General features: G+C 40.7%; 4 protein-coding genes across 4 annotated transcripts in view; 2 read left to right on the top strand and 2 right to left on the bottom strand.

Moving 5' to 3' along the window:
• Positions 1–540: 540 nt before the first annotated feature.
• Positions 541–7,357, bottom strand: Cbr-num-1 (the record flags this gene model as incomplete). Its single annotated transcript, XM_002638490.1, has 8 exons — positions 541–678; positions 1,159–1,713; positions 2,685–2,801; positions 2,969–3,370; positions 3,973–4,347; positions 4,608–4,704; positions 5,114–5,262; positions 7,280–7,357. The coding sequence occupies 8 exons, from the start codon at positions 7,355–7,357 to the stop codon at positions 541–543; spliced, it is 1,911 nt and encodes a 636-aa protein (XP_002638536.1).
• Positions 5,897–6,383, top strand: CBG27322 (the record flags this gene model as incomplete). The annotated part of the gene is made up of 2 exons (XM_045238597.1): positions 5,897–6,028; positions 6,354–6,383. 2 exons carry the CDS (start codon positions 5,897–5,899, stop codon positions 6,381–6,383), a joined length of 162 nt encoding a protein of 53 aa, XP_045098451.1.
• A 2,008-nt stretch (positions 7,358–9,365) lies between the features above and the next one.
• Cbr-sbt-1 lies at positions 9,366–11,589 on the top strand (the record flags this gene model as incomplete). Its single annotated transcript, XM_002638489.1, has 3 exons — positions 9,366–9,437; positions 10,971–11,302; positions 11,358–11,589. 3 exons carry the CDS (start codon positions 9,366–9,368, stop codon positions 11,587–11,589), a joined length of 636 nt encoding a protein of 211 aa, XP_002638535.1.
• Positions 11,590–11,824: 235 nt separating this feature from the next.
• Positions 11,825–13,725, bottom strand: part of Cbr-grl-14 — a gene marked incomplete at both ends in the record, with an annotated part of 3,671 nt that continues 1,770 nt past the window's right edge. The window contains 4 exons of the mRNA XM_045238596.1: positions 11,825–12,052; positions 12,726–12,959; positions 13,012–13,141; positions 13,189–13,393. Of these exons, the coding sequence (XP_045092986.1) occupies positions 11,825–12,052; positions 12,726–12,959; positions 13,012–13,141; positions 13,189–13,393 (797 nt within the window). The remainder of the gene's footprint in view (positions 12,053–12,725; positions 12,960–13,011; positions 13,142–13,188; positions 13,394–13,725) is intronic.

Raw genomic sequence — 13,725 nt, 5'->3', positions numbered from 1 at the left:
TACGCAAACACTCTCTAGTGTGTCGACGCAAAAATGCACAGATTCTAGTTTTTGTTCATTTTTTCTTGAATTTTTAAGCTGAAAATTGCCATTTTTGCCTGAAAAATCGATTTCAGCCTTTTAAAATATCCAATTCGCATGGGGAAAAGACAACCGGAAACACAAAAAATAGGCAGAAATCAGGAAATTTCCCCTAAAAAGCTCGGAACACTTTATTCAAAATCTTTAAATTTAGATAAAATTCTTTTGTGGCTACTTTTTCAAGGGAGACAATTCGAAGGCGGCTGAAAAAAGGACACATAGAACCAGTTTGAAAAAAGACAAAAAAAACGTGCAGAACATGGAAAAAATTCAAAAAAATTGAATGGGTTGGAACAAGAATTGACAAGAAAAAGGCGCGCGAATATTGAGTCCTAATTACATGGAATACGGGATTATTAGGCAATTAAAACATAGATTAAAAATAACCTGGATTATTTTATAGGCAATTAAAATATTATTATATAGAAAAGGACACCGAATTGATTCAAAAATTTAAATTTAAATGGCTTTGGCGTTGTTAACTTCTAGACGGCTCCATTGCACATCAAACGGGTCCACGGCTTTTGGAGCGATCGGTTGCATTTGAATTGGATTAGGCGATGCGTTCCAATTGATTCCAGCTGGGGAGTTGCGGGTCTGGAAACTTAGAGGGTCAGAATTTTCAGCTTAGATGCCTCAAGAAGGCCTTAGATGGGTTTAGAGGGACTTAGATGGGCCCGGAAGGCTTTAGATAGGTTCAGAGAGCCTTAGATGCCTTCGGAATGCAAAAAAAATGGGTTGAGAAAGTCTTAGATGGGTTTAGAGGGCCTTATATGTGATTGGATGGGTTGAGAGGGCCTTAGGTGCATTAAGAAGGCCTTAGGTGCCTTCCAAAGGCCTTATATGGGTTCAGAGGACCTTAGATGGGTTCAGGAGGTCTAGATAGGTTGAGAAAGCCCTAGATGGGTTCAGAAGACTTCAGATGGTTTCAGAGGGCCTCAGATGCATTCTGAAGGCCTTGGATGACTTGGGCATGCCTTGAATGCACTTGAAAAGCCTCAAATAAGTTCAGAAGGTCCTAATTGCATTAGGATTCCCTTAGAAGCCTTCGAAAAGCCTTAAAACCTATATACTTACACTATTCTGTTGCTGATAAATCGATGGGTCCCCATTGGAAACCGCTTGTCGGACAGGTAGCGGAGGCGGCGCATGAGCCGGAGGTGGTCCCGATTTTGGAAGTGTCGAGTAGGCAGCAGCTCCTGGAGGCGATACTGTAGACGTTGGGGACGTTGGAGACATGCTCATCGACACTCGAAGCACATCGTCCAGCCATTCATCTGCTTTCGATCGAGCCGTCGGTGTTGACTCTCCAGATGACGTGCTAATCAGTTTGACGTCTTCAAATTGTTTCTGAAGCTTGTCCAGGGGTCCGAAACCCATAGGTTTTTGTGGAGCAGTTTGAGCCTGAGTATGAGTTTGGGGCCAATTCGCCACAAAGTCACCGTTGGCTCCTCCGACAAGGCCGGTATGCTGTGGTGCTGGCACTCCTTTGTACAACAAATCGATTCCATCTAGTCCATTCTTGGCGAGTACTGTAGTAGACGACGTTGGGACGGATGGAGCGATGCCAAGTCCTAAAGGATCCTCGTCTCCCTCGTAGATCGGTTGGTTGTAGAGCTGGGTGCCGAAGGACTGAAAAATAGGGGATTTTTATATAGAAAACCGTGTCTTTCCGTTTTCTGGCCATTTTGACCATTTTCAGGAGTCTAAAGCCTAATTTTTGAAGATCACGAAAGCCAAAATTTCATTTTATGCGCCTTTAAAATTTTTCGATTTTTCGAAGCCTATTTTTATCGTTTTTAGCCTATTTTGAGCCTATTTTCAGCATAGTTTAAAGCTTATTTTTAGTGAATTCTAACCATTTTCAAGGTCATTTTCAGTCATTTTTACCGGACAACTACTTCTTCTCTCCGTTATCAAAGGAATCGGCTCGATTCTCGCCTCTATCCCATATCCATAACCCGGCGAGCAAGTATTTACATCCACACCAGCGCGTCGAAATTCCTGCCACATCATCAAGCGTTGAAGTTCCGCTTCAGACGACGTCTTCAGCTCATGATCCCGCATCATCAAGCTGCGCAGCTCGGTTTTCGCCGATTCATCAGTTTCAGAATTTAAGCGGGATAGTGGGAAGCGGCTCTCCCAGACAGTATCTTTGAACCCATCATTCGTGGTCCCCTCCGAAGCCCATGGAATCGAGAGACTCGGATAGAACTCGCACCGTCCATCTATATAGGCAGCTCGCTCACAGCACTGCGAATAGGAGCGGAGTCTTGCTTGGGAGTGAGCCAGCTTCAGAGCGCGGACTTTAGAAGCCACGCCCCTTCTGGCGCGAGTCCCCACGGTATGAACAACGGCTCGCACGTATTCAGTGTCGAGAAGGACCATTGGAATATTGGGGAATATAGAGGAAAGTGTGATTTTTTTTTCTCGGTCGACTGAATCGAGGCGTCAAGAGGTGCGTGACAGAGGATTATGCAAAAAAATCGGAAAAAAAAATGATGACGTCGTCGTCGGGAACCGGATGCTAGACTATTATTGGCAGTTAGCATAATTTTTGAGCACTTATGGACAGAAAAAGGTTTTTTAAACAAAAAACTCACCTTTTTCTCTATAACTCTCTCCCCAACGACTCCAGAACCACCTCCTACTGGCCTCAACGAGAGGTTTCGCTTGAATTGATCGGTTGATGAAGGCATGTCTGGTGCGCGAAGGGAGCCCTGGAATTTATAGATATTTTTCAAGCTCTACAAGCTCAAGCTGAAGCTCAGGCTTAGGCTCAGCCTGAGCCGCTCAGGCTCAGGTTTAGATCAAGCTCAGGTTCAGGCTCAGGCTGAAGCTGAAGCTGAAGCTGAAGCTGAAGCTCAAGTCCAAGCTCTTCTCTTACCTGTCTCTGAAACAGCGCTGGATTCCCACTGGGCCTTGGTTTCGATATCCTCTTGATCTCATCCAGATGGCTCGACGCTGGCACCTCATTAATAATCACTGACTGCGGATCCAGATAGCGATCCTCGATGGACACGTGTTTCCGGAATGATTGATAGGCTAGGTTGGATCTTGAAGCCGGTGCTCCAGATGACAGCGTAGGTGTATTGGTGGCGGAGGAAGGTCCCTCGATGCCAGAATCTCCCCAGTTGGGATGGAAAACGTCGACGTTGTTGGATGATGACGTGGCAGGGGTTCCAGAAAACTCTCCAGCACCTTGTGGCGTTGATTCTTCGTCTCGCTTCTTTTTCTTTTCCAGACAAATCGAGAAGGCACAGCCGACGGCGTGGGATAGGCGTTCACCCTGGAAATATGAGGAATTTTGTCTAGTTTCAATAGGCGGAGCTTAGGCCCAGTCGTAAAATCTTTAAAGGCGCATTTGAAGGAGCATACCTACCGTAAAACCTGTAATAGAAGGGCCCCCGACTTTCAACTTTGAGCCCATTTATCTCATTTCCTGTTAAAGATATAAAAAAGTTGTCAACTGATAAAATGTTCATCATAATATCACAAACATTGCATCAGGAACCTAGATAATTGAGCTCAAACTTGACAGTATGGGGGGGGGGGCTTCTATTACAGATTTTACGGTATCGAAAAATCGAACTGGCATAATTTTTTTTTTCAGACAATAATGCGAAAAATCGCAAAAAAATTCCATAAAAATCATGAAAATATGCAATTTTTTGTGATTTTCCGGACTTTTGCTGAAAAAATAGTTCAAAATTGATGAAATTCGGTGAAAAATCGAGAAAATGCTCTTTTAAATGCAAGGATTGTGCCACCGGATCTAGGCATCGTTCAGAGCCGAATTTAAGCTGAAAATATGAATTTTTGCAGAAAAAAACGAGTTTTTGCTTAAAAATAACAAAAGAAATCGAATTTTCGCTCTAAAAACACCCTTACCGTCTCCTTGGTAGCCAAAAATCCATGACACATCCATCTCCTCGACGCGCCATCCCTACAAATATAGGCGAACCCCTTGTCCGTCTGCCGATCCGGTGCACAAAACGACACTTTCTCTATAGTCTGATCCACTAACAGTCCTCGAGAATTGCCCTGATCCACGACACGAAGACCATCTCCAGACACGTATAACACAGCTTTTACAGGTTTTCTTCTAGTTGCTTTCAGAGATTTTAGGGCTCCTTCACAGACTGTCATCCCTCGTGACTCGTAGACCTCCACGGCTCCCAGGTACTTCACATTGAAGCAGCACGTTCCACTTCGTACCGCGCCTTCGTCTGGCTGCCATTGTTCTGTTTTCGAGCCGCCCGTGACCTGAAAGTGAAATTCAGCATTGAAATCTTCTTTCTTTCCCCTTTTTTTTTGCTATTTTCAGGCCTAAAAAGAAAGCAAGGGAGCCATAAAAACCAAGCACATCGTTCATTTCTCTTCTCGGCGCTTTCTAATCTTCTAAATTAGTTTTTCTCGGATTTTCTTTGCTTTTCAGTCGATTTTTAAGGATAAAATTGAGGTTTTCTCTCAAATTTCAGTGTTATAGACCTTTTTGAAGCCTTTTAATAGCAAAAATAACTCACATCTGGACTCAAATGCCTATCATGACTCCTATCTCGTCGCTTTTTCGGCAGCCGCAACGATTTTCGCAGTCGGTCCATCCCTTTTGAGAATATTGTGCTGAAAAATGCGATTCATTTGAGTAAAGGGGCGTTCGCGAGGCAAAAAAGCGGTTCTGGTGTGAAAAATGACATATTTCTTGGATTTTTCAGCTAAATTTTCATAAAAAGTGAAATTGAAGCTTTTTTCAGCGAAAAATCGATAAAAATCGAGGGAATTAGTGATGAATTGCGACCGGGGGTCCATTAGTGATGGTTATCATTAGGGCGCGCTTGCACAGAGAGGCGCAAAAGTTGGTTTTCCGCATAGAAATCGCCTGAAAATCGAATTTGATGATTTTTTAGAGAAAATTCTAAAGAAAATACACTGAAGTGCTTGCCGAAAACTGGAAATTGTACTAATTCGCTGCCGCCGGTGAATCACCGCAAATTACTTTATTAGTGACGAAAAAACGGGGCGAAAAATCTACCTTTTCTCATTGGGCATTGGAACAACAGCCGCATCGAACGACGGTTGTTGTTCGGTGACCAGCGAATTCTGTATACTTTTCGTCTTTTTCTTCCGCCTCGAAATTCGTGAGAGGCCTCGTGTGAAGATGTTTCCTTGTGTTGAGCTCATCTGGAAACAATTTTTTTGCATTTATTAATTGAATTTTAAGAGAAACACTCGCGAAAAAGTAAAAAAAATGATTGAAAATCAGCGAAAAATGCACTTTTTAAGAGTGCAGCGCTAATTCTTCCACAGTAATCTTTAAAGGCGCATGCCGGAAAACATTTTTCGCGTCCTACCACGAAGACCGTTTTTTGCCCTTTTTGCTTTTTCAGTTTTTTTCAATAATAGAAAAGGAATGAAATTCCTTGGCTATGAATTCGATTTTGAGAAAAAAAAATTCGCTAAAATGTGCAAAAAATGCTTTAAAAATCAGCGAAGAAAAGCATTTTTTCAAAGTGCAGCGCTAATTCTTCTACCGTAGTTGTTTAAAGGCGCATGCCACAAAAATATCGTTCGCGTCCTATCACGAATATCGTTTTTTGTCGATTTTCTTGAATAAAAATAATTTTTTTCAACAATAAAAAGGGGGTGAATGTGAGTCACATTGGTTATAAACGGCTGAAAAAAGAAATAAAGCAAAAACTGAAAGCTAGGTGAATCGCCTTATCAATTCCAAAAAGCGCGCGCCCACAATCGAAAAACGGGCAAAAGAGCACTGTATGAAATGCACAACAGGGACGAAAAAGAGAGAAGACAGGTAATGAGAGAGTCTGTCGATTGGAGAGATAACGAGAGAGATAGAGAGAAAGTGAAAACTTTGTCTCTCTGCCTGCCTCCCCGCCCGCCGCGGCCATCCGTACAGTGTCTACATTACCCAGAGAAAGAGAAAGAGGTCTCTGACCTCTTTTTTCCTCATATATTGTCAATGATACTGTCGAGAATTCCTTGAAATCGGGGTCTCGCCACGAATACACATTTTGAAATGTCATTTTCCATTTAAAAAAAAGCCGACATAAATCCGATGACATGCTGTCGCCAAAATGTCAGTTTCGTTTTTTGCTGGGTTCTGATGAAAAAAGGAGAAGTTTGATTGCTTAAAACGTAACATTTTTGAATTCATCATCACATCAAAGTAACAAAAAAAAAAACGAAATCATAAGTCACAACTCTCCAAATTTCCGGAAACTATGTTTTTGGGAAGAAATAACGATTTTAAGCTAAATATGACTAATTTTGTAGTCATTTAAAAATTAGGTTCTGAAAATTGCAAAAATCAAACCTAGAAGGATACTTCTGTATTATCACTGTTTAAGAAAAAAAAAGTTGAGAGCGGCCATCTTGTTAAAGTTGTCTTAAAGGCGCATGAGCGAACTACCGTAATAAATACTATTTTCTTTTTTTTTCTTAATTTTTCGACGATTTTCACAGTTTTTTCAATGATTCTGCCGATTTACATCGAAAAAACAGTGCAAATCATCGAAAATTGAGAAAATTGAACAATGAAACTTTGGGCTCAATTATCTCGGTTACTGTGAAAGATACCAAAAATTTGTCAACTGATAAAATGTTTATCATAGTATCACCAACATTTTATCAGTAGACATATTTTTGATATCTTTTACAGGAACCTAGATAATTGAGCTCAAAGTTGACAGTTCAGGCTGGCTCATATTAGAGGATATACGGTAGTTTTTACCTGATTTCAGGGCTGACTTAGGGAAACTTTTAGGCTCCTTTTTAATTTAAAAATTATTTTCAAAGGTTCCAGTGGTCCCAGACGCCACGAACCATAAGAGCTTTAAAAAATGCTAAAATTTGAGCTAATATACCGTATACCCTGAACCAGAAAATCCCTCATATTTCGACCTAATTTATCTAGGCTGAAGCTTATTTAAAACTTCAGCTTTGAGCTCAATTATCTCGGTTCCTCTGAAAGATATCCAGATTTTTCAATTTGATAAAGTATTTATCATAATATCACCAATACTTTACCAGTTGACCACTTTTTGCTATCTCTCATAGGAACCGAGATATTTGAATCTACAGTAAGACTCACAATTTGCCATACATCAGGGTCATAATCCTCCCGGAAACCACGCACACTCTCCCGAATTCTGATAACCAGAAAAAAAAAACGACTCACACTATCATCAATGTATCTCTTCAACGCACAGTCTCGATCCCAGCTCTTTGGCCGATGTCGCATGAATGGAACAATCATACTGTACCTTCTCAAAGTGCTTCTGAAAAAAAAATCCAGTTGAAAAAAATTGAAGAATCCAGAAAATTAGAAAAAGAAGAAGAATTCGGCTGCAGCTGCCGACCTGTGCCGAGGACACTGACCGTTATCTTGTAGTATTAGAAGGCGAAAAAAAAAGAGAATCGAGGTCATACTACAGACAAAAGCAGCCAAATTGCGTATATGTCCCTCCTCCACCTCGAAATTTATGAATTTTCGGACACAGTGTTTTAAGACGTCAGAGACCATCTTCCATTGATTGCGGAGAGCATTTTTGCAGAATTTGTATTTTTACATCGTACCAGCCTGGCACTACCTGGATTGTTTTTTTTTTGAATTCAGCAGTCATTCTGTTTCTAGTTTGATTCGTCCGAACAGTTTCTATCCGGAAGAGTTCCAAGGTACAACTTCTTTTGTATCTAGTTTGCTCTGAAATACAGTATGCCTTCAAACCTTCATTAGAAAGGATTGTTAGGAAAGATCCACACTAAGATAAATTCTCACTAAGAAGGAACCTCATTCAGATAATAAAAGGGCACTTCTATTAGAGGGATTCTTCAATTCAGGTTCCCTGGTAATACATGCTTTACGGTATTTGACACACCTTGTACTTTGAGAAGGCCTTGACCAGAAAGCCAGCTATCCCCTCTCCCGTCATGGTGGCACTTGATAAGGATAAGGACATCAAAAGGCCAAAAAACCATTGAAGAACAGGAATTCTGGGTTTTGGACTCTTTTTTATGGACTCTTCTTTTTGACTTCGTTAATAACTTTCCTAGAAACCAAGCTACCGTAACCACTCTAATAGAGTGCCACCCAAACCGGCGTCTTTGAGCTTATATATCTCATTTCCTGTAGAAAATATCAAAAAGTTGTTTATTGACAAAATGTTGCTGATATTATGATAAACATTTTGTCAGTTGATACCTTTTTGATATCTTTTACAGAAAATGAGATAAATTAGGTCAAAGTTAGATGGGCCTATGCTTTATTAGAAGCCCACATTATCCATGCACTTGGAGCCCAATTATCTCGGTTCCTGGGAGAGATATAGAAAATTTGTTAACAGATAAAACATTGCTGATATTGTGATAAACATTTTATCAGTTGACCAATTTTTGGTATCTTTAACATGAATCTAGATAAATTAGGTCGAAGTTGGTAGCTGGCTAGTACCGTATTCGCTCTGGCTTGCAGAAGCCGATTTTTCCGTTTTTGTCCCGTCATTTGGTCATTTTGAAGAGTTAAACTATTTAAATCAGTCTCCTGGGGTAATTATAGATACTAATTACGATTCCGTTTTTAGATTTTCAAATAATTGTGATTTCAAAAAGTTATAGCTTGATTTTTGGGTTGTATTATACTTATGTTAGGCACTCTAGAGGCCCATCCTTGGAGCTCAATTATTTGGGTTCCTGTAAGAGATATTAAAAATTTGTCAATTAATAAAATATTTGGGTTTTTATGATAAAAATTTTATCAGTTTAGCCCTTTTTGATATCTTTCAGAAGAATTGAGATAAATCAGGTCGAAGTTGACAATTCCGTTCCCTGGCCCGTGACATATGAGCCGACCCACCCTCCTTTAATCCCTATCTGAAATTCATCTTCCTCCAGCCCTTCAAAAAAAAATTCCAAGTATGCATTAATCATAGTCAGAGCACTCTCTCTTTTTTCCCCTTTTTTTCGCTCTGCTTTTCATTTTTCTTCCCTTTCCCCGATGACGTGGCCAGAAAGCAAGCAGGCATAGTGGATGGCCTCAAAGAGAGCGAGCTCACAGAAAAGAGCTCACAAAAACACACTCACACGACGGACGCCTTCGTACACGCCTTCAGCCCATCGATTTTTCTGGAAGCCTCAAGCACGCGCTCCTCGTCTTCTCAGAGCACGTCTTCTTGTCTCTGGCGTCTCCGATCTCTGGCTCTGTCCTCTACCCCCAAGGAGAGAGCAAGCCCGGCGCATTCACATTTCAGCACCACGCGAGCGCCCGAATGTTCGGTGCCGCTTCTTTGGTTCTACTTGCTGCGGGAGTCGCAGCCATCAATGGTCTAGATTTGGAGAATGTGAGTTTAATTGGGTATGGGTCCATTAATGGGTGCTTCTGTGGGATTTTCACTTTGGGACCTTTTTGAGGCCTTCTCAATGATATCACCAGTTAGAAAGCTCGCTAGAAAAGCTAGCTAGAGATTCTAGAGAACATTTTTAATGCGCCATAGTGGGAATCTGGGATTTCGAAGTTATTAGAACAAATTGGAATAAATCGTTTTACAAAAAATCATTATCTATTTGCTACATAAAGCTTCCAATCACCGTGAATGCTCTAATAGAAGTCCATCCTACACCTGCACTTCGAGCTCAATTATCTCGGTTCCCATAAGAGATATAAAAAATGTTTCAACTGATAAAATATTAGTAATATTATGATAAACATTTTATCAGTTGACTACTTTTTGATATCTTTCCCAGGAAATGAGCTATATGAGCTCAAAGTGGACGTATAAGATGTGCTTCCAGTAGAGCATCCTCTCTTGGCTGCTGAAAAGGAGCATATCCAGTGGGCATCATATTTTTTTATCCCCAATACAAATCTCTTCATAATCCTTGCATGCCACTTTTCTTCTTCTTTTTCTTTTTAGTCGTTCAGGAAGTGATGACGTGGCACATATTTTCTACGTTTGACCCAAAAAAAATTTGCAGTCCAAATACTAAATGGTAGATGTTTTAGAACACATTATGATCTAATGGGTCATCCTATGCATACACTTTGAGCTCAATTATCTCGGGTTCTATTAGAGATATCAAAAGTTTGTCAACTGATAAATGGTTTATCATGATATCAGCTACATTTTATCAGCTTACAGCTTTTTGATATCTTTCCTATGAAGCGAGACATTTGAGCTCGAAGTCAACGTACAGGATTGGCCCAGACGGCCGCGCCCACAGCGTGGCTCACTAGCAGCACGCCCTTTGACCTCAATTATCTTAGTTAGCTCAAAAGATATACAAAAATTTCAAACTGATAGAATGTTGATCATAAAATCACCAATATTTTATCAGTTGACAGATTTTTTATATCTCTTATATGAATCAAGATAATTAAGCTTAAAGTGAACGTAAAGGGTGGGCTTCTATTCGAGCGTTGGTCCTTCTAACTTTGACCTGATTTCTCTCGGTTCCTTCAGAAGATATTAAAAATCTGTCAGCAAATAAATTGTTTATCATAATATCAGTAATATTTTATCAGTGGACAGATTTTTGATATCTCTCATAGGAACCGAGGTAATTGAGCTCAAAGTGAAAGGAGTTCTGGGAATTTAGAACCACAATAGAAATTCTAGAGATTCTCAGAATTCGTATCTGTTCAAAAGTTCAAATAACACATGACGGGGTGTTTCTGACTTGATCTAGCTCATTTCTATAGAAGGAGTGATTTGATTTTGTACTATGGCCATTCAGCTAATTCTTCTTATTCAAGTCAAGGCTAACATGTGGGTGAGAGAAGATGACTCATAGGGTTGATTTGATTAGTTTTTTGGCACAGTGCCCGGAAACCAGCTTTCTAGCTCAGCTAGAACAAATTCAAGCAAATATTCCAGGCCGGAGACTTCGTGCTCCCATCCGGTGACTTCATCGATTTGATCTCCCGTGACGCGGAAAACCTCCCGGACCTCTCGACTTACGGCGTCAAGCACATCTCTGGTGGAGCCGGAGAGGGAGAGCAGAAGCTTCTGGAAGAGGATAACTATCAGGAGCGTCAAGAGGTCAAGTCGGACAACGTCTTGCCCGCCTACTGTGAGCCACCAAACCCATGTCCAGTGGGCTTCACCAAAGAGCATGGATGCATTGAGGAGTTCGAGAACAGTGCCGAGTTCTCGCGCAACTACCAAGCCCAGCAACACTGTATCTGCGATCAGGAGCATATGTTCAAGTAAGTATCAGGAGTCTTTATCCAAGCTTTAAATTTTATTTATTGCCTTTTTCAGCTGCGCCGAGAAGGAAGCCCAAGACGTCTCCGAGTCCCTTCAGAAGATCCTCGAGGAGAACAACATGCACGCCAACACCATCGCCAAGAAGTTCCACGACAAGCGAAGCTCCGACGAATACGTGCCACGCCGCAAGCGATCCGTCCCAATGCACCACCAGAAGGTCAACCCGTACCTTCAAGGAGAGCCACTGAGATCCATGCAGAAGAAGGATGGAAAGCATTCGTGGTAGATCCTTTTGTTTCCCTCATTCTCTCCTTTTTCCTTTTTTCCTAACAACCAATTTGTCCGTTTCCCATCGTCCATCATCAATCATCCACCCCCACCCTTCCACACAGCGCCCCGAGTGTAAATTTTCACATTTTCTTCATCTTCAAAATACAATTCTCTACCCGCGAAATAATGAATTTTATTTCTGTTATATCACAATTATCACAATTATCATAACCCGTGTCCACTATTCATGTTCAATTCTTGCTCAACTTCTTCTTCCTCTGCTCATCACCTCCTTGACATATTGGAGCGAAGACGTAGCAGTTGACACCTCCAGACGATGCTAAGCAGAATTCGTCGGTATGAGCAATGTAGGAGAAGAATCCAGTTCCACAGATGGCGTCAAAGAATAAGCCGGTGTCCGCTTCGGCGGCACTTTGGACAGCTCGTTTTGAAGCTTCCGCATCGCCATTCACAATGTTCTGAAATGTAAAAGAACCACAGTACTTTGAACCCATATATCTCGATTCCTGAGCAAGATATCAAAAAGTTGTCAACTGATAAAATTTTTATCAGATTACCTAAAACACTTTGTCAGTTGATTACTTTTTGATATTTTTTACAGGAAGCGAGATACAGTACCAGTCAATAAGATATACAAAACGCTTATTCTTCATTTGATTTTCAGCCATTTTGACCGTTTTCAGGAGTCTGGAGCTCGACTGTCAAGTTTCCGATTGTTTTGAAAATTTGGGAAAATGTGAAACAGACCAAAAAAAAATTAGGCTAAAATAGACTTAGAATACCATTGAAAATAATGAAAATCGGCTTGAAAACAGCTTAAAAATGGTTATAGTTAGCTAAAAAACAGGCAAAAAAAAGCCGAAAAACAAAAGTCACAAGAAATTTCGGATTTAGGGATTTTTAAAAATTCGAAAAATTCGAAATTCAACGGAAAATACGTTTTTGTATGTATGTCCTAAAAATCGGCGAATAGCTGAAAAAGTAGGAATTTTGAAAAAAATCTGTGAATGCAAAGTTTTCAACCTAGGTCTGTTTTACACCCTTCAAAGTTTTCAAAGTGATCGGAGCCTTGACAGCTGAGCTCTAGACTCTTGAAAATAGTCAAAATAGTTGGCAACTTCCAAGACTCACATTAAAAATGATAGTTCTCAATCTCTGACTATTACACTTCTCATCATCCGACTCGGGTCGACACTGTCCATTACTACAATCATTTTGATTATCCGTAGTTGGAGCAAATGTAGAGAATGTGAAGAACTGAGGAGCTTGTGTGGTCTGCTGGTAGATGATCTGAGGTTGAGGAGCTGGTGGTGATGGAATTGGAGGGAGTATGTGTAGTTGGATGGGCTGAGGAGAAGGGTTGGCCTAGAAAATAAGAAGCATGTTTAATACAAAACATCCGAATATATACAGTTACTAGATAGGAAGCCACTGGAACTGGAATCGTGTTCTGCGGTGGAGCCGGAGCAGGAGCAGCAGGCACATAAACTACTGGTTGTCGGTGGGTAGTACGGTAAGCATAGCGAATTTCTCTTGGAGGGTATGGTCTGTAAGAAGTTCCTTATTTAAATTCGAAAAACATGTTTAAGCTTACTCTATAACTTTCTGTTCTACTTGTGGTGCTGCTGGTTCGATTCCAAACAGCGGGATGAGTTTTCCATTTGGATCTCTTCCATAGGTTTGGATGTGTTTTCCAGATGATAAGGATTGCCAGTTGGGTTCCGTTCTTGACAGGATTATCTGTCGGTTTTTGTCCATTATAGTTGGGGAGGCATCATTCATTTCAACGACTTCTTCTGCTAAAGATTAGGGGGTTTTCGTGAGCCAAGGTACTTAATAGACGATCGATCTAGGCTTGTAACTTTGAGTCAATTTATCTAGGTTACTGTGAAAGATATTAAAAATTTGTTGACTAATAAATTTTTTTATCGTAGTATCCCTAACATTTTATCAGTAGGCAACTTTTTGATATCTCTCATAGGAAGCTAGATAAAATGGTCCAACGTTAGAGAGGCTTTCTGGAACCTTGACTTCAAAAATGTATCCAGATTTATGACCCTTCTCGGCTGTCGGCGCCAATACTTGCACAAGTCTCTGAGCTCATTATTCTATGTATTAGTTAAAACTTGTG

The sequence above is a fragment of the Caenorhabditis briggsae genome (genome assembly GCF_000004555.2).
Source record: "Caenorhabditis briggsae complete genome, chrV, whole genome shotgun sequence".
Lineage (NCBI taxonomy): Eukaryota > Metazoa > Nematoda > Chromadorea > Rhabditida > Rhabditidae > Caenorhabditis > Caenorhabditis briggsae.
This window is presented reverse-complemented; position numbering and strand designations above follow the sequence as displayed.